Source organism: Protopterus annectens, chromosome 17.part0 (assembly GCF_019279795.1).
Source record: "Protopterus annectens isolate FY-2018-M chromosome 17.part0, PAN1.0, whole genome shotgun sequence".
NCBI classification, from domain to species: domain Eukaryota; kingdom Metazoa; phylum Chordata; order Ceratodontiformes; family Protopteridae; genus Protopterus; species Protopterus annectens.
In genome coordinates, this window is record NC_056751.1 from 60585534 (window position 1) to 60606084 (window position 20551).

The following is a 20551-nucleotide window of genomic DNA, read 5'->3' on the forward strand; positions in this document are numbered from 1 at the left end:
GTGTTTACTACATGTGATCCACCACCTTTTTCTTAAAAAAAGGTTTCTAATTTTGGAGGGGGCAAATTTTGAGCTAAAAATTCAGGATGGAGTGGCATGTATGGGGATCAGTTGTGGGGCAGACCAGACTTTCACTGTTTAGAACAGTCTTAAATCAGGGAGTGTGACCCACCACAGCAAGTGTTTGGTTTCTAGAAATAGAAGGCTGTCCTATGGAGTTTCAAGTGCAGAATAATTAAAATGTAATGTTTTTAGTGTGAAATTATGACTTCTGTTGATAATGATGCTGTTCTGCTGTGATCTATTAAGTAGAATATCTGTGTTTTAGGACCAGTAAGGATGTGTGTGTAGATCTCCCACAGTTGCTTATACATACGATAACTCTTAAATCATCAGGGCTGAAGTTACCCTGCAGAAGCAGTAAGCATGTGAATAAACAAATAAATGATAAGGGGTGTGGTTAGCCTGAGCAAGATGGTCGGTTAATCTTTATTCTCACACTCTTGCCAAAAAGGACATTTTTACCAGGTCAAATAACTTGGGGGACTGTATCAAAGTGATAGCATTACTGGAGATTTCCAAGATGGCTACATACTTATCAAAAGCTTAACTTCAACTCTCCCAGAATGAAAACAGAAATAGAGAGACAATAGCCAGTAATAATTATAAGCTTGAGTAAAATTCCATTACTGGCTAGTAAGTATACTGCCTGGACACCTGCAAAGAAGAAACACAGCCTGAAAAAATTCAGCTAGAAAATATGAAGAGAAAACACTGATTGAGAAGAATCCTGCAGCTATTCAGCAAAAAGCAGATCACACTCCAGCTTTAGTGCAAGACATGGCTTCCAATAATCTAGAAAAGAAAATAAGTCAAATGTGCTCAGAGCTGATTAAAATAAACAAAACATTGAAGGAGTACATCAACTCAGATAAAAGACTAAAAATAGAAGACGTTTTAAACAAATATTCAAACGAGCTAATAAAACTGCAAAAAATTAGAGATCGAAATAAAGAAAAGGCTGGCTGAGTATGAGACTACTCAAGAAGAGATGTTTCAAAAAATGGTAGAATTAGTGTCAGAGCATGAAGAGAAACATCTAAGTTTTTCACTGTAAAGGAGAAACCGGAAGGGACAGACTGTATTACATTTATGAAGGTGCAAATAAGCAACTGGACTGATATTTTACAGCAGGAACTGCTAACTGAAAGGGCACACTATGTGTATGCTCCAAATCTGGCCACAAGAAAGCAGCAAAGATCTTAATTAGTAAATAAGCAAACATATCAGTAAAAAGAGTTGATTCTGACAAAACTGTGACAAAAGGGCAAAGTATTAAAAGTTGGCGGGAGTAGAGTGTCTGCAGAAAATGATTATTCACTGTGTAACAGGCAGAAGAGAAACAATTTTATTTCAGTAATCCGAGAATGTCAAGAGGCTGGTGTGAGATTCAAGCTGCTTTACTAAGCTGTCTTCAGAATATTTTTTCCTGGAGGATCAAAGTAATTTTTTGATGCAGAACAGGTTAAGGAGGAAATGCAAAAGTCTGTCCAACAAAGATGAGCCATCAAGCAAAAGAGGACACTGCTTCTCATTCTTGTGAAAATAAAGCACACAGAGGAAACTTTGCCAGTGAAACCTTTTCCACTGCTCCAAAGGAAAATGCTTGAGAGACCCAGAAAAGCACAGGAGATGACCAGACAAAACAAGGATACAGTGGGACTCAACAGGAATCTGGAGTTGGGAGATGGAGATGAACAGGAAGAGGACCAGCAGCATGGAAATAAGTGAATAAATTTGAGACTGCAAAGCATCGATTGCATTTATGAAATATGTCTGTATAAGAATAAATGGAAAGAGAGGACTTTTGCGGACTTTGTTAAACTTGAGAGGAACTGAAACATTGGCCTCACTTCATGTCATTTATGTTCAGAACGGGAGGAGAAGAGGAAGGAAAAAAGAAAATAAATTGTTTTACTTACAGTTACCTAACAGTATTTCTATGACATTTTTCGCAATATAAATTGCATATTTTACAGTAAAGTATTTTAGTTGTTCTTGTATGTGCTAAAGTTATTAAAGTAAATAAATGCCTTTTTTTCTTGCTCTTTTCTTTCTTCTTCTTTTTGATGTTAAGAAATGTAGGTATTACAGTGTAAAAAGAGAAAACAGCTAGACAAAAGCATATTTAAGTTAATAGGCTGTAATTTTCTGTTGTTGAGGCAGGAGATGGGGTGTAAAAGTACACAGATCATAATATATGTAGAGCTGATATGTTTTCTGTTACTTATGCATAGGTGAATGGCTGGATTAAGATCCTTAACTTAACCTAATAACAAATTTTAAGTGGAAACAAGTGAATATGAGAGCAATGAAAATAATGAAACATTTTCCTTTAGCAATACATGTTTCAGCTTGTCTTTCAGGCTGCAACAGAGGGATACATTTTTCTTTTTTTCTCTTACTTTTCCATGGAGGCAAGTTGATATCAGGGCAATAAGAGAGAGAACACGGTTTCTTCAAGGCTAAAAATTAATGATTTCTGAAAGTATGCCAAGTATGTTTCACATCTGGGGAGGGAGAATATAGATAAAAAAAGAACAGACACTAATTATAAGTAAAAGCACAGCCAATAACATGCATCTTAGCATGGACAAACATAATTTCAGGTTAACTATGGCCTGTGGTAACATTTCTTTATTTGACACAAATATTTCTGTTAGGAGGGTTAAACGTCATTATTTGAATACGTATGTAGTCATGTGTGTTTGTGTTAAACTGATGGGTTGTAGGGACGTTCTTGGGGTGTGTTTTTTTTTGAGGGTATTTATTAAAACAAAAAGTCTTGTAAAGTGTGACATAAGTTCCAATGTTGCTGATAAGAAAAATGTTTAAAGGATTAACCTTCCAAAGATTAATGGTTGCATGCATCAGAAAAGCTGGACTCAGACATTTTAAAAAGATGCCATATATAACAGGTGGGAATAACAATTTTTTCACCATAATAACAACACATTCTGTATTATTTTGAATGTGAAAAGTCTCAAGGGTATAGACATAAAAAGAAAAAGTACTTGATTATATTAATAAATGTAGAGTGCAAATAGCTATACTAAAGCAGACATATTTGAAAAGAACTGAACATGTGAATTTAATGAATACAGGACATCAGGATGGATATTCTGCAGAATATCACAGACAAAGGAAAACAGAAGTACTTATATTAATTGCTAGAGAACTTCCAATAGTGAGAGAAGAGGAAAAAAAGATAATAATGATAGATTTGTATTAGTAAGGGACTACTGGCAAGGGATAAGGATTACATTGGCATGTATTTATATTCCACCTAAAATTGCTATTTTGGCGCTTAAAAAAATTACAGATAATTAATCAGCTTTCAGCAAGGAATATTACTTATAAGTGGGACTGGAATTTGATTTGCAACAAAAGGATGTATCTGGGGGGGTGGCTAGAAGGAAAAATATAATGCAAGAGGACAGATTTCTGAAGAAATTTATGAAAATATTTGGTATAAAAGACATGAATTCAGTAGCAGGAACTTGAAAATTTACACATTATTCCCCAAGGTACAATAACTGGGCTAAATGTGATAGAAATTGTTGCACAGGAACATGTCCATTTAATTGAGAACTTTGATAGACATCCAATAACCATTTCAGATCATGTGCCAATAATTACCAAGATAGAAATACAGGGTAATGAAGTAAAGATGAGACACTGGTGCTTCCTCATCTACCAATTAAAAAGAGAGGAATTTAAGAAATGGGTAGTGGAAATTATCAGGCACTTATTAGGGAAGACAGAAAGTATTCCAGAAGTTATAGCTAGTCAGTGGGATAAAAATGAAAGTAGAGTTTAAAAACAGGGTAGAAAAAAAGATATGGTTAAGAAGTAATAAGAATTAGAGGAGCTGACAAAAGTGAAAGTATTATAAGACAAGGGGAATCTCACAGAACAAGAGGAAACACATCTGCAGAGTGCTAATGAGAAAATAAGGGCGTACATGGATGATATGCATGAGTTTAAAAAGATTGCTGTTAAAAAACATGTTTTTATAATAACTCCATAGAACACAAATGTTTGACACAACAACTTAAGCAACAGAAAGGTGAAAGGGTTGTTTCCAAACTAAGGGAGCCTATAGCAAAAGAAAAATAACTAGAGATCCTATAGAGATACTAGAGAAATTTCAGAAATTTTATGAAAAAATTGTATAAAGCGGGAAGTGGGATAATCAAGAAAAAGCACAAATGGAAATATTCATGGAAGACTTAAACATGCCAGGGTTAGAGACAGATGAGGCTTAACAACTAACTATTAAGACAGGATGAAATGAGATAAAAATAATGATGCATAACCAATCTACAGGAAAGTCTTCAGGAACAGGTGGTATTCTGGTGTAAGTTTGGAAGTTAGAAGGGAAGAAAGTGAAAGATGTGGAAGGTTTTGTTCAACAGTAGGTGAGGCACTAACATCCTGGAAAAAAACTGCAGTGGCTGTAATACCAAAAAACAGCAAAGACCTGTCTGATCCAGCTTCATTTAGGCCCATCCCAAATCTAAACAATGATTATAAAGTGTTTTATACATATAATGGCTAAACGAATGGCAAAGGAGATGTCAAAATTAATAGGTATAGATCAATGTGGTTTCATGGAGGGAGGGCAATCATTTGACAACATTAATAAAACAATGATGATTCAGAGGGAAACCGAATGTAAGAAAAAAAAAAAGCTGTTACTGGTGGGCCTTGATGAAGACAAAGCATTCAACAGACTAAGCTGGGATTTTATGAGTACAGCAATGGAAGCATTTGCATTTCTTGATTTATTATTATTATTATTTATTATTTATTTCAGTTTGATTACCGGGGAGGGCCACTGGGCTTGGGGGCCCATTTTCAGTGGAGGCCCGGGGAGAAAAGCTCCACAGAAAACAACAATTTTGAATACATGAAAAACTCAAACACAGTTTGCAATTACAAATAACAGGTTGCTACAAATAGCAAAAATACTAACAATTTCTATTATGTTCAGGAGGAAAAAAAAAACAGGCATATAGTATAAAAACGAGAATTTACTGTTTAGTTACCTGTGCAATCAGTATTTTAAAAGAGGTTAGGAAGGTAAAGAGGTTAACCTGGAGAGAAGGGGGAAGATAGCTTGAGAGGTGTGGGCTGAAGAGCGCAGCTGCACAACCTATTTTGATAGAGGTAAGAATGAAGTTGGATTTTGAAGTTCTTTAGGTTGTTGCAGGTTCTTAGGGAGGTGGGCAGGGCATTCCATTTTTAGTAGGGTAAAGGATAAGAGAAGCTGACCTGCTGAGCACTTTGTTTTTTGTACTGTGATCAGGTTTTGGTGAGAAGATCTAAGGGGGGTAGAAGGTTGCAGAATATTGGAAAGAGCAGGGCAGTTAGTAGGATGGAACAATAATTTGTGGGCTGTGGTGATTTGGAGAAAGTCAAGTTGATTGGGGAGTTCAAGCCAGTTTAGAAAGTGAAGGGAGGTGCAGTGATGACAGGAGGATTTGGCATTTGTGGCAAATTTGGAGATTTTGTTGTAACATTGCTCCAATTTGGAGGTAAGTGTGGATGATAAATTAGTGAGCAGAGGAGCGCCATATAGTAGAGACGGAAGGAGGTAGGTAGAGGCAATGGTTAGCCTGGTGGGAGGAGAGAGAAAGGGGTGGTTTCTATACAGTAAGCCAAGTTTTATGTGTGCTTTTTTTATGTTTAGCTGGATATGAGTATTAAATTTTAGTTGGTCATCAATCATAACACCCAGAAGTTTGGTGGAGGTTATGATCTCGACAGTGGAGTTGTTAAGGCTGGTAATTTGAAATTAGTTTTTATCAAGAGATGAGGATTTAGAGGGGGAGAAAAGGAGGATCTTAGTTTTGTTTGCATTTAGGGAGAAGTGATTTTGGAGCATCCAGTTTTCGGTGGTTGAAAAGGCACTTTGTGTTAGAGCATGGAACTCTGTTAGGTTAGAGGCGCAGCAGATCAAAGTGGAATGGATTGATGCAATGATAAGGTTAATTGGAAGGATATATGAGGGATCAGAGGCAAAAATCAAAGTGAGAAGGCTCCCCTCTGATAAGATGCGCCTGAACAGAGGAACCAGGGCGGGGTGTCCTCTTTCCATGTTGTTATTTCTGTTATAGTTAGAACCACTGACAAAGAAAATAAGGGACTCAGAAGTAATCAAGAAAATTTGGCTTCACTTGCAGATATTATTTTGTACCTGAAAGAACCAGACAAGGACATCTCAGTGTTGTAGAATATTCTGAGACATTTCTGTTTTTTTTTTCTTCAAGACTGAAAATTAATGAAGATAAAACAAAGGCTATAGCTATAAACTATCTACCCACACATGAATTGGTCCAGCAATACCCATATTTATGATGACATGATAAAATGAAGTATTTAGGAGTATGGATTAAAATGATTCAATTATGGCAACTAAGGGTATGTGGGAAGAGACTAAACAAAAGATAATACAAAAATTGAGAAACTGGAAACTCTTTCCTATGGATATGTATAGCAAGATACAAGCAGTATAAATGTTTTAGTCCCTTTTGTTTAATAAGCAGGTCAGGCATATTTTTATCAACCAGAGAAATTGTGGACAGTAATTAATAAAGAGTTGAAGGATTTTATTTGGGAGGAGAAGCGGGCAAGAGTCAAGTGGGATAAGTTGATCCTCCCAGCAGAACAAGGACATTTAGGATTACCTGATTTGAAAGGATATTTTACAGCTTCACAATTAAGGCTCTTAAACATAACGCAAGCAGAAACTATAATTCAAAGTGTAAAAACAACAAAATGCCAATATGGGATGCCGCAGCACTGGATAACAAGTTTATTAAGTGTTTTCTTCTTACAATATGACACTTCATCAGAATGAGGCTCACATATTATCAATTATTTAAAAAGCTTCCACCTAGAAACACACGGCATTCGCCCAATAAAAACACATAGCTAATAAATATAGATAAAGAATCTATTCAAAATAGTCACTACCAGTACAAAATAAATAACATTATATAAAATTACTATAAAACATATGCTTAATTGTGACCCACTCAAAATAACCCCAGAGATTTTAATTTTAAAATACAATTAATAGAAATCAATCCATTCATTCTAGGAGAGAACACTGAATTGGTTTTAATTTGCCAAAACAACTCTCTAAGTTCTAAATTTAAATCAGGGTCATCACCTCTAGGGTTGACAAATGTTTTTTCAACACCAAAAAATAAAAACTTGTGCTCAAGGAAATTCATCAAAAGTTTTGCCAATGCATTATTAGGATTTGCTCTTCTTATACTGTACATATGTTCATACACTCTTTCCCTAAGGAATCTAGATGTTTTCCCAATATAAAATCCCTTACAGTTTTGGCCAAGAGCTGCATATACTATCCCTTTTGCCCTGCAATTACAGCAGAAATTAGTTTGAATCAAAACGGAATCAAAACATCCCTTATATTTATACAACATCCTTCCAAATAAAATTTACAGTATTTACAGCTGCCACATTTAAAAGTACTCCACCTGTACTACTTTCCCACATGTCAGCAATTCTGACATTTATTTATTTATTTCACGTTTGTTGACCAGGTTAGTCTGACCGAGCTAAAGCCTTTTTCAGTGGAGGCCCGGAAGAAAAGCTTCCCAATTAAGATTAAGTACAAAAACATGTATAAAACGAGTATAAAAACAAACACAGATAAATCAAAAATTAAAAGTAAGTTAACATAATATGTATTAAATGATTAAAATCATTCAAAAACATCATTCAAAAACAAGCTGTACAATCTTTTTGACTTGAGGTAACAAGTATGATGTGCAAGAGCAGTCACTGTTCAAAAGAGATAGATTGTAGGATATTAGTGAAACAGAAGAAAAGTAGGGGAGTTAGGTGAGAGGGAGGTAATGAGTATGGTGAGAATCATTAGGGGGGGGGGGTAGTTACAGTGACAGATCCATGCCTTGTTTAGGAAGGTTTTAATTGCAGTTTTGAATTTTAGTGGATGATTGATATTTCTGGTATCTAAAGGAAGTTTATTCCAGAATTCGGCTGGTGAGTAACTGTACAGATTTTGCCCTATTTTTGTTTTAGGCTTGTAGATTTGGAGGTTTTGTTCAGAGCGTCTTAGGGACCTAGGAAGGGAGTAAAGGGAGACAACAATGGTAATGTGGGACCCACCATGTTCTTCAGACAAACACCTTTTCTGGCAACACAGTTCATTTTTGAGGAGAAAAAATAGCTAAGTCAATCACTGATTAAAACAGCCCAATTTTTCTCTCTACATTTTTTAAGAAGATAGTCAACACTAAAAGTCATAATAAAAGCAGAGGTCAGCCTATGATGCAAATGATCAGTGTTGTCTCTCTGTTTAACCAACGGGTTTGCACCCAACAATACAGTAAAATCCAATCTCTCTTTTCACTTGGACTTCACTAATAATGTTACTAATAAAAGTGCCCTGATATCCTCTCCTCAGGATCATCTCCTTAAGTTTACTATGTTCCTCTTTGAAGTCAATGTGGTCCAAAATCATCCTTGCTGCTATAACTAGTTGCCCTTTAACCACTGCTGTCTTCTGTGTTAACAGATGACAGCTACTAAAATGTAATAATAAATTAGAACAGGTGTGCTTTCTATAAATTGTTGATACAAACTTTTTGTTTAAAATATCCCTTCTCAGTTCAATATCCAAGTAATGTAAAACATCCATAGATTTAAGTGAAGTAAACCCAAGAAATGAAGCAGTGTTATTAATATAATCTAGAAATTCTTCCACTCTGTGTGAGTGATCTACCCGAAAAAATACAAATATCATCCAGGTACCCAGTATACAATGACCAAGAATTTACAAAATCCGAATGGAAAACAAGTGTCTTTTCCCAAGTAGCCATACCCATGTTAGCAAGGAGTGGAGCACAAACAGCTCCCATAGCCATACCCTCTCTTTGCCTATAATAGGTACCCACAAAATAAACGGTTTCTTAACACAATTTCTGTGAGTGCCAATATTACTTTGATTGCCATTCCTGTTAGTTCACTATTTTCAATAAGAAATTCCAAACACCACTCCAGTCCCAACTATGCTGTATAACTGAAAACAGGTCTTTGACAACCACTGTAACAAAAATTTTCTTTATACATACATTGTTTTATCCTAGTCAAAGCGCCTCATAAATCCTCAACTAAACAGTTCAAATTACTTAATACCCCCCCTAAGCTTTAAATCAATATACATAGCCAGAGAATAGGTTTTAGATGCCAAAAATGGTAGGTGTCAGCCAATGATCTACCTTCAAAAATGTATGCACCCCATAAGTAATGCATTAACATATCATATAGTGTACTATCAATTCTATTATACGCAATGTACATTTCATTTTCTGACACCTCCTCATAAGTCTCATCGCATAAACATCCCCAACATTTTATTAATATAATCCACTGCATTCACAACTACAAGATCCCCGGCTTTTTCAGGTTTCATTAACCTGATTGTTCTATCTGCATATATGCGTGCAAACAGACAACATTGTTCTTTGTTCAAACTTAACCAAAAGGAGCTTGATTTAGTTGATAAAATCTCTCTAATCTCATATTCACAAATATACTCACAAACCTTTATGACTGGATTGAGCATGGGATTAAAAGTACTCAGTTTCCTCAAGTCATTCCATCATTAAGATATTTAGAATCATCATTAGAAAACTAGAGACTAAAATTCAACTTCCTAACCAATAGTTTTAAATCTATAAGAACATCCACAAGCTTAGTCCTTGAAGAAGGGACAAATATAAAATGTTTTGCAAACACTTCAGCGAATGATTCCTTGAAAGACACATTACTAAGATTGTAAACTTTAAAGTCACACTCACTATTACACAAAATCAGTTCAGATTGTTGAGGGAATATGGTCTGTTGTGGTTCCCTTCCTTCACCTGAAAATGAGTCCCCCATATATTCTCCATGCTCTAACCCTGTACTATATGTGTTCTTTGCTGGGAACAAATCCTTTTGGATCTCCTCAATTGAGGTTGCTATTTTAAAGGGTCAGCATGATTATGTAGATACCCTGATCCGTCTTCATCTCCCAGGTCAGGTGACTGGGAAGTTGGGAGGGAGGTCAAGCTATCCTTCCCGTTCTTAAAGTCTTTATTGTCCTATTTCAGTTTTGAGGCCTTTTCTTTTTCAAATCACCATAGAATCAACTCTATGAAAGATATCATTAATCTGGCCAAATAACAAATCATTAGTCACAGACGCAGCTAGTCTTTTAATCTCAACAGTCAACCATTCCATCGTTTTAATGTTGTCCTTAATCACGGCCTCCATTAATTCACAGCTGTGATGATCAAAAAGTACTAAAAGTTATTAATGTAAATCTGAACAATGTACAAGGCCTACTGGATACTTCCAACAATTCAGGCCTTTCAGTACCCGACCCAGTCTAATCTTTTTTTGTAAATAATAATTCTCAACTTGCAACTTTCTATATTTATTAACCAAGATATCCACTTGTTTTAATGGTCTAAATTGATAATGTGTCCAGTAAGAAGGTCAGTAAAAGAAAAGCTCTTGTTAAATCACTCAAAAATATTAAATGAAATACCTGGTCTCAAGTCACCACCCAAAGGCCGTTTATTTCAACTCAGATTCACACCGTTGAAACTTCTTACTAGTTCGGAAACTACACTTTGACCAGGGGAGATTGAAGAATCATTCTGCTCACTAGTAGGTCTAAGTTCATCATATACTGGGAAAACATCTAGATCCCTTAGGGAAAGAGTGTATGAACATATATACAATACAGGAAGAGCGAACCCTGATAATGCGTTGGCAAAACATTTGATGAACATCTGATGAATTTTTCTGAGCACAAGTTTTTGTTTTTTTTGGTATTGAAAAAAACATTTGTCAACCCTAGAGGCAGTGCCCCAATTTAAATTTAGGAGTTTCTTTTGCAAATGCAGGGTTAGTCCCTGGACTGAATGGATTGATTTCTGTTAAGTGTATTTAAAAATTAAAATCTCTGGGTTTATTTTGAGCATGTCACAGTTAAGCATACATTTTATACTAATTTTATATAATGTTATTTATTTTGTACTGTTTACAACATTTTTTGAATAGGTTCTTTACCTATATTTATAATTTATATGATTTTACTGGACAAATGTGAAGGGATTCTAGGAGGAAGCTTTTTAAATAACTGACTGTATGTGAGCCTCATTTTCATGAAGTTTGTATTGAGAGATGAAAACACTTAATAAACTTGTTATCCAGTGCTGTGGTATCCTTAGTATTTTATTGTTTTTATAGTTTATTTTCACCTGTTTTATAGAATTTGGTTAAAATTCAAAGTATAAAGGAATGATGATGAAACATGGGGGGGGGGGGTAATTCAAAAAATAAACAAAGAATGGGATTTTGTATGCAGATCCTTAAGGAGTAAAGCAGCAGTCATACAGATTTTTATAATCATAAAGTAGCAGAAAGTATACCAAGAACTAAGCCAACATGGAAAAAGGAGAATTTGGCAATAGGGGTGACTGTAATTAGGAATACAGAGAATAGACGAGAGGGGCTGGAATTTATTGGAGGAAGCTGGCATAGGAACCAAGGCACTGGGAACAAATAATTACAGAAAGAAAGGTAAAAAATGGAAGAGGCCAGGAAGACATTTGGATTGCAGCCTAGTGATTGCCTTCCCTATCAGGGATTATCAGAGTATAGACAAAGAAAAAGGGGTAAAGGAATCTTAAATGAAAGACCTGCTCTGGTAGTGTTTTTTGTTGAATGTATAACAGAAGCTGCTGTTACAAAAGGAATAATTAGTAGGGCATATAAAATACTGCAACGATAACTATAAGAATCAAAATGTCCCAAGATACTATGGTGCCGAAGGAAAAATGCCACCAAAAATAATAAAACACTTTAACACAAGGTACTGTTAAAATGATAAACGCTTTTGTCCAATTGAATATTGAACTTCATCAGATAAATGAACATTGTAAAAAACAGCTTTTAAATACCTTTTCATTACATATGATTGGTTTAACTAGACAACACCCACTTCCCCTTTAAAATAGTTTAAATGTTGTATCTAAAACCCAGATGCCACTTTTATCACTTTTATGAAAAATAGAAAGTACTAAAAATATATAAGAATATATATAATAAATATACAGAAAAATATAAAAATACATATATGACTATAGTTAAAAATGTGCACAAAAACATATACATATAAATAAAAATATAATATATTTACATATGCCATTGATATAAATATATGTATATAAATTTCAATAAAAAGGGGGACCCTTAAAAATCATGGTTAAGAAACTACCTGCAGTAGTTAAACAACATACGAGGCATATGGATTTATGTTCTATTTCTTGCCTACTGAAATTGAAAGCATGTGCTAGATAGAACACATATTTTTAGACGTGTACCCAATTTGCTTTTTATCTATAGTGTTTTTATAGGTTCTTTTGTGTTTTTTGATTCTTGAAGTATGTCTTTGTATGTTGTTTAACTATGATTTTTAAGGGTCCACCCTTCTCATTGAAATTTATATACATGTATTTATACCGATGGCATATTATACTCATATGTATATTTTTCTATATATTTTTTGTATATATTTATTATATATTTTTAGCACTTGCTATTTTTCATAAAAGTGGCATGTGGATGCAACATCTGAGCTAATTTATTTATTCATCAATTTATTTCCATTGTAGTATGATATTTGGGTGTTGTGAGAGTTATTAGGGTTATAGAACAGCATCAGATACACTTATGTGCTTGACAGTAATATTTTAAAGGGGAAGTGGGTGTCATCTAGTTAAAACAATCACATGTAATGAAAATGTATTTAAAAGCTGTTTTTTTACAATGTTCATTTATATGATGTTCAGTATTCAATTAGACGAAAGTGCTTATCATTTTACCAGTACCTTGTATTAAATAAAATATTTATATTATTTTTTGGTGCCATTTTTCCTTCGGCACTGTAGTACCTTTGGACTTTTTGGTTGTTAACGATAAGAATCAATCAGAAGAGGTCAGAGAAGATTAAGAAAGATTAGCTGTGCAATTCAAAATGAAACAATGGGGGGACATATGAATATCTCCCAAATATGCAACAAAGTCTAGAAGATGTAGGATTTTTGCCCGGAACTGATTGAAGAGATACTTTTATACCCCAAGCAGACTCTAAAATAATTTTTTTTGCCAGTTAGATAAGCAAATGTTGGAAGTATGATGGGGAAGAAAGATTTACTTGGCAACATACATTTTGGGAGTGTAATGAGTTGGCAAACTTTAAAAATTCCCTACAGAGTACTCTAATGGGAATACTGGATGAGCAACTGAGATTAACTAAGGATTTTTTTTTTTGAGCTGGGATACAGGTTTTGAATTGCCTAGACATAGTAAGGCCTTTTCACATTTAATTCTGGTGGCTGACAAAAAAAGTAATTACTAGAAAGTGGAAATCAAAATCTAAAACTAACTATACTGATAGCCGGTGTTAGGTACCCACTGAACCCTTGACCATGGGTGGCCCCCCATTACCTCCCCACATACAAGGACCCCAATGACAACGTGCAGCTAACTTGAACATGGGTTGCTATGGGTTTATCCTTCCTCCTTGCCTAGTTTTAGATGACTCGCTTGCACAGTAGCATCGCACAAATTCACAGCACCACTGAAACTTCTTTCAACTGCCCTCCCTGTAAGCTGTGATGCCAGCTGAAAGCTGCAATCCATCAGGTCCACTTCAGTGAAACAAGGACCCGACTGGCTGCAGCAGCCAGAGAAGCAGGTTTTGTGTTTTTTTTTTCCTTTTTCAGGAAGTAACAAAGCAAGGACCTGATTGGTCCTTATAAAGCACCTCCTGTGTCAGTTGCCTTTAAAAAGGTACTTTTGTACAAGCATTCCTTTCTCTTGTTTTTCAAGGGAAAAGTTTGCTTTGCTACTTGGAATTCTGTCAGACCATTCATTGGATTACTGGTGGCATGAGGAGGTCAAGGACTTTGGAAGAAAGCTTTCCAGCAGCGATCAATGGGACAAGCAAATGAGCTGCATTTTCAACTGCCCTTGTAAGAGCAATTTTTAAAAGTTCTGAAAACTATCCTTTTAAGGACAAATTAAAAGGGCTGAACTGTTCTGTGTGGAAGCAAGCAGGGGTCAACTTATAATCATTTTTAGTAAGCAGTGAATTAGTAGCAGCCTTCCACTGCAGAAAAGCCAAGTTGCTATTTTTTAACTTTTTTTGGGGGGTTGATGAAACACAGGGAGATGAGGATTGTAAGTTTTTTTTTCAGAATTCTTGGAGGATTGGGGGGGTGGAGAGGGACTGTGGTTAAAATAATTTTATTTTAGCTTTTTTCAGAATGTTTGAGCTAAGAGGTTGGGTGTGGGGGTTTGTCTGTGATAATTAATGTCCAGATTTTACTTTATTAATCAGTCTTAAGATTATTAATTTTATTTAATTTATTTATTTATTTTGCTTCATCCAGTGAAAACCCAACACGTATCCAGAAGCTCTTGATAGTTTAGAAGAAGTGACATCAGCATGCTATGATAGAGGTCTTAAGTTCAACTCCCAAATTACAGCTAATATTATCCTTTCAGTCTATGACTCTAGTGGTGTCTAAGCAGAAAGCTTTATCTGTATTTGTGTTTGCTTTTGTGCTTTGACTTGTGAACAGAAGTAATGCAGAGATTAAGGAGAATGATTACATGTCTCTCTCTCAGATGTAAAGAATTTCTGAAAGTGGTTTATTAATGAATGTGCATATCAGTTTGCATGTTTTCAATTATGTAAGCTACAAAAATACATTTCTATTGAGTTAACTGGTCACCTGTGGCATTCACTGATCCTGACAGTTTGTATGTTACAGAAAGTAAGACTGTGTTAGTGTAACTGCAGTGTCCATGATGTACATCGTTTTTTTTTAATTATGAAGAAAAGTTTATTAAAGCAGTAGTAAATGTGCACACATTTTAAGAAAAAGGGGATAGCAAATACAGATTTTCAGCATTGTATTTTTTTTATTGGGGGTGGAGTACTGCTACAAGCAACTTTGTTTATGACACACAGTTGTCTACTAGAGTATAGACACATTCTTCTGTATGCTGATGATGATTACCGATTTGGATATTCTGAAGTTTCTATTTCTCTGTTTCTTATGTTATACGGCTAAAATGGTGTTCCTTGGATGATACTTTCTCTGATGTCACTTGTATAGTTCTGCTTAGCTTGCATCACACTAAAACTTGAAAATTAATAAACATGCATACATTGAGTATAGATTTCTTGTTTTAGAGATGCAGGCTAATATAATACATACCCTCTATCAGAATGTCCTGCTACAGAAAGTACAGTTGTGTAAAATCTTACCGTAACAGCAGATGTCCTTCTTTTCACTATTGCAGTATTCTTGAAGGAAGGGCTGCCTGAGACGGGACATACCTTCTTTCAAGAATAATGCAACAGTGATATAGAAGGACATCTGTACTTTAACTTGTATGAATCCTCTTTCTGAGAAACACTCCGTGATAGTGGCCTTCTAGACAGATGGTAGTTTGTACAGATTTCTCTTTATATATTTTACATATTTTTTGATGCTGTATGCATGTTTGGAATTATTAATATTGATGATCCTATGTACAGATATCTCCTTAGGATGACTATATACCTTGATGTTTTGTAGTTCTGTACTATTGCTGTAAAGTTTTGGTCAAATGACCTGGGTAGTGAATGAAAAAGGTCTTATATCAGCCCATACACCTGATTAGCAAATATAATAAATAAATAATTGTTTCACACAGGAAGATGTCTCCTTTGTTAAGTAGTTTTATTAAGTCTCCTATGTCATGCTTCAGGAGCATTTTGTTTGCATGGGACTGATGCATCGGTGGTCCATGGTTCTGACACCAGCATGATTCATAAAACTGCTTTTAAGGAACAGAACCATCATAACTTGAGCTGTGATATAAGAAAAGTACAGACAGATTATGTCAATACACCCACTGAAGACCTTCTATACAGAGTCCTGCAGTGTTTCAAACTGTGTCAAGATCTAGGGATACTATCGCCCCCTTTTACTCAGCTCTCATTAGAACAATCATTTAATATAATGCCCTCTGTGGCATGTATCTATCCAGACACATGCAACAACTGGATCGCCCACAGAGATACATTACTAAAAGTATACAAGGCCTACACAACATGCCCTACACAGACTAATTCAAAGCCCTGTCACTATACTCAGTATCCTACAGGCTGTTAAGAGGTGACCTGTGTCTGGCATAAAAGACATCCTCCAACCCAGCATTTATGGATTTACTGCACATCGGTGAGTCAAATGTTATAAGAAATACTAGGGCTCAAAACCTTTTCTGTGACATCAATAGAAAGGTTTGGAGGAACACGTATATTTTGCAGAAGATACTGTTGCTCTGAAACAGACTCCCCATCCACATAAAACAAAGTTCATCCATGTGTGGGGGTGAGGGAGAGTGTGTTGTGTATGTATGTGTGTTCACATACACACTGTGTGTTTGTGTGTATGCATGCACGCACATGCTGGGGGGGTGTGACACTTGGATTTAGTAAAGATACAAGGTTGTTGATAAAGATAATGCTGCAATGCATTGTAAAGTCTGGCTGAAAAATGAATAGCTGATCTGGGCGTGGCAGACATTGTTCACTCACTCCCAACCCTGACAAGACCAACAAAGATTTTATAGTACAGTTTTTCATACTTTCAGTATAACAAGAGGTCTCCATCAGTAATTAATTACTGAAAACTTGAGTAGGTGTTTTGTAAAAACCTATGATAGTCCAATATAAAGTATGTCACATCTGTGTTGACCAATACAGCATTTATACTTTCATTCTGATAGTCTGTTTAGTCATGTGAGGTGGGAGCAAGTTATGAGCATGATCCATGTTACTTTTAACAATACCAAAATTGCCAGGCCACATCTGATAACAGCAAGTTGTGTCCAATACGTTTTAGGTGGCTAACAAAGAATGAAGTAACTACTTTGATAAAGAGAAGCACTGATACAATGCAGTAAACTTTGTTGATTCCTTTTATATATTACTTTAACTTGCATCTCTTCAAGTGAACTTTCAGCTAAATAAATTAAATAAACATTAAATTCAAAAGAAAAAAAACAGAGTTAAAAGTTTAACTAAACTTACCTTTTTAGGTACACATCCGACATTCACCTAAAATATAAACAAAAATGGTTAGACTTCTAGTTGCTACAGAAAAGGAATTTAAATATGCATTTAACTGCAAATACGTACATTATTTTCCAAATGCAAGTTATCCTGATTGTCTCGTAAACAATATCCATAAAGTACTACAGTAATACACTGACAGAAGTTTGTGCTGCTAGTAAGCTGCAAACTGCAGACCATAGTTTAATCTATCAAATCTTGACCTACTCAGTAACACCGCACTGTACTGAAATTATTTAGCCAGGCCACTTATTCCTGGGTACCCTTGAAAAAAGAGATGTGTGTCTAGTGAGTCTTAGTTAATTAAAACTAATAAAATATTTTAGCGGAGATGGACTATTTAACTGAGTGTTATTTCACTATTTCAAAGCTCAAACCTTAGGCAGGACAATGTAACACAGCACTAAGTCTTAAGATCAAAAGACCATATCATTGAATCTGAGAAGAATGAATCTCTGAACTGAAAGCCAGTATTTTCTGGGGTGGGTTTTTGCCCTTTCCCCATTATGGAGTGATCTTGGCGTTGCTACATATAATAGGCAGACGTGTGGGTGATGCAGCACAGGAGTGTCTTTCATGATGCCAGCCTCCAGAGGAGAAATCAGTTCAATGTTCCAAATTCGATCTTCTCATATTCAATTATGTGGTCTTTAGATCTAAAGACATAGATCATGTACCACACATTTACGTCAAACAAAGAAGTGCCTCCATGATGTACACTAATATATTCAGCAAAGAAAGTCACCAGCCAATGGAATCAATATTATTTAATATGCTGAATACATAACCTTACTACATTCATCTTCATCTAGAGACTTACAAACCATCCTCTCTAACTACAGAAAGGTTTGAATGCTTTGAAAGTGTATCTCTGAAAACAAAGCAGTTCTGAATGAGAAAAGAGCTACAACTTCAATATATATAATAACGAATATTGGGCAAAATAATCTAAAAATTCTGGTTTCAGTTTTTGGATAGAAACAAAATTAACACCACTGAAAGACTTTTAGCCAGTCGTAATGCAAATAAAAGTAGTTGGTTAGACATACAGACTTTTAGGGAATTCATAAGTAATCATTTGCGTATGCCACCAACTTTAAATGCTAAACCTATACATAAATTATTAGAATTCTTTTTTGCAGATAACTAGTGATATATATAAACATAAATTATATTTGCCAGTAATTTATAGGATCTTTATATATGAAATTGTGAGTTTTGATGTGTCTCATTGGGATTACTCTACAAAAATAAAGAAACATTCTTAGAAACTGATAAAAAGTTATATTTAAAGTCTATTAGTAATTCCACAACATCTATTTATTGGAAAATCTTTACTTGGAAGTTTTTACATAGAAGTTTTTTTAACACCACACAACATAGCCCTCTTTTTCAAAAAAGAAAACTTAAGATGCTGGAGATGTAATGATAATTTGAATGCTGACTGGAATCATATGACTCTAGAATGTCAAATGGTTGCTCCATTTTGGGAAGAGTTTGGAAATTTTACTAAAGCCTTGTGGTCAGAAAAATGCAATATTACAAATTCTTTGTTCTTACTTAATGTCCCAATTCCAGATCCTATCCACACAACTCAAGTGCTTCTCCTATGGTCTATTTTGGCTATTGCCAGAAAGGTTAGTACAACAAACTGGAAAAACAAAAATATCCTCCCTTTTTCAGGATTTATCTATCTAGCAAAATATGTAGTAAAGAACTACAAACTTTGTACAACAGAACTACAAATATTAGATAAATAAGAAGTTATCCTGGCTACAGCTTAAAGACCTTTTAGAAAAGTATTAGAGTTGTCAATTAATGACAATTTTTGTTATGGAATTTGTATATAGTTTTATTTGTTTACTCATTGGCTAAAATTTGTTAATCTTGTTCATTTTCTTTTTTTTAAATCTAATAACAATTTTTATTAAAAAACACCACTTAACACTTGATCCTCAACAACCACTTTTAACAATATGAGGATCAAATTGGCCAACTAGAGCTGTGTCTCTGTGGAATTTTCTTGAAATTACACTCACTTTAAATTAGGCTTTCAGGAGTGTATTGACATCACTATTTAAGATCTACTTAAAAATGGGATCCTTGTACAGAATATATCACTATCTATCTACTGATGGGATCAAGTGGGAGACTAGCAGAGTCATTAGTTTGCTAAAACTCTTTTCAAAGCAACCTTCTGGAATACAAAAAAAGTCACTGCTTAACAAAATGTTATCTACATATAACCAAATCATAATGTCTGCAGCACACTAATAGACAAGCAATATTTGCCTACAGATTACTATATACTGACTCCTTCCTAGCATTTAAAAAATTTACTATAATGGCACCAACTTCCAGGAAACACTGATCCACTAATCAGTAAAAAGTCAATAGGTCAGACTCTGGAACTGGTGACAGAGCCCCTTGCATTTACCTTCCCTTGAAATAAGTAGACAATAGATTAAATTACCTAATCAGCCACATTACAGCAACTAGATCATTTATGTGTAATTACCAAAGGAAAGAGAGTAACCATTTTCATTTATCTTAATATTAACTGGCTGGCAAACACAAGAAGCCAACTAAACAAAATCCTCACACATGACAATCTTAAACAAATACCTTGTAAACGTACCCAGTAGAATATGTACAGAAATGCCATTCCTACTTGACATACTTATTACAACATAAACCACATTAACCTTAAAGTACCTCAGTGACCATTCTCTCATAGTGGTCCATTAACACACAGAAACATTCCTCTTCTTAAAATAAGTTAGCTCAGTCCTCGACACAAAATACAGTATTGTCCTTATGGAATTGCAGACCATTAGTCAAGATCAAATATATTCTGAAAACAGCCACATAACTACATTGGCTGAATTTCAAAATATACTGGAAGCTATCAAAATATATTATAACCAAGTATGTAAAGACTAAGAACATCTTCCTGCCATTGGATCACTGAAGAAATCAGGCAAAAATGCAAAAGGACCACATGAGGAAGTTCTGGAAATCTGAACTTTTAAATGAAGATAAGAATATTCTTAAGTCGTGCAACACATACAAGCTTACTGCATAAACAAACAAAAAAAGTCCTACAGAGGGAACCTAACCCATTCTAGAGATCACTCAAATCACTAATTAATATCCCCCCAAACTGCTCTGTATAGGTGCTCTGAACTGGATACTGCCACTCTGAATGATCAAGGCTCTCACAATGAATCCCTCATTTAC

The 20551-nt window shown here is 34.9% G+C and overlaps 1 protein-coding gene across 1 annotated transcript in view; it reads right to left on the reverse strand.

The window, feature by feature from the left end:
- GSR (glutathione-disulfide reductase) overlaps nt 1-20551 on the reverse strand; it is a 300254-nt gene that overhangs the window by 241272 nt on the left and 38431 nt on the right. The window contains exon 2 of the mRNA XM_044059619.1: nt 17270-17296. Coding sequence (XP_043915554.1) covers nt 17270-17296 — 27 coding nt within the window. The remainder of the gene's footprint in view (nt 1-17269; nt 17297-20551) is intronic.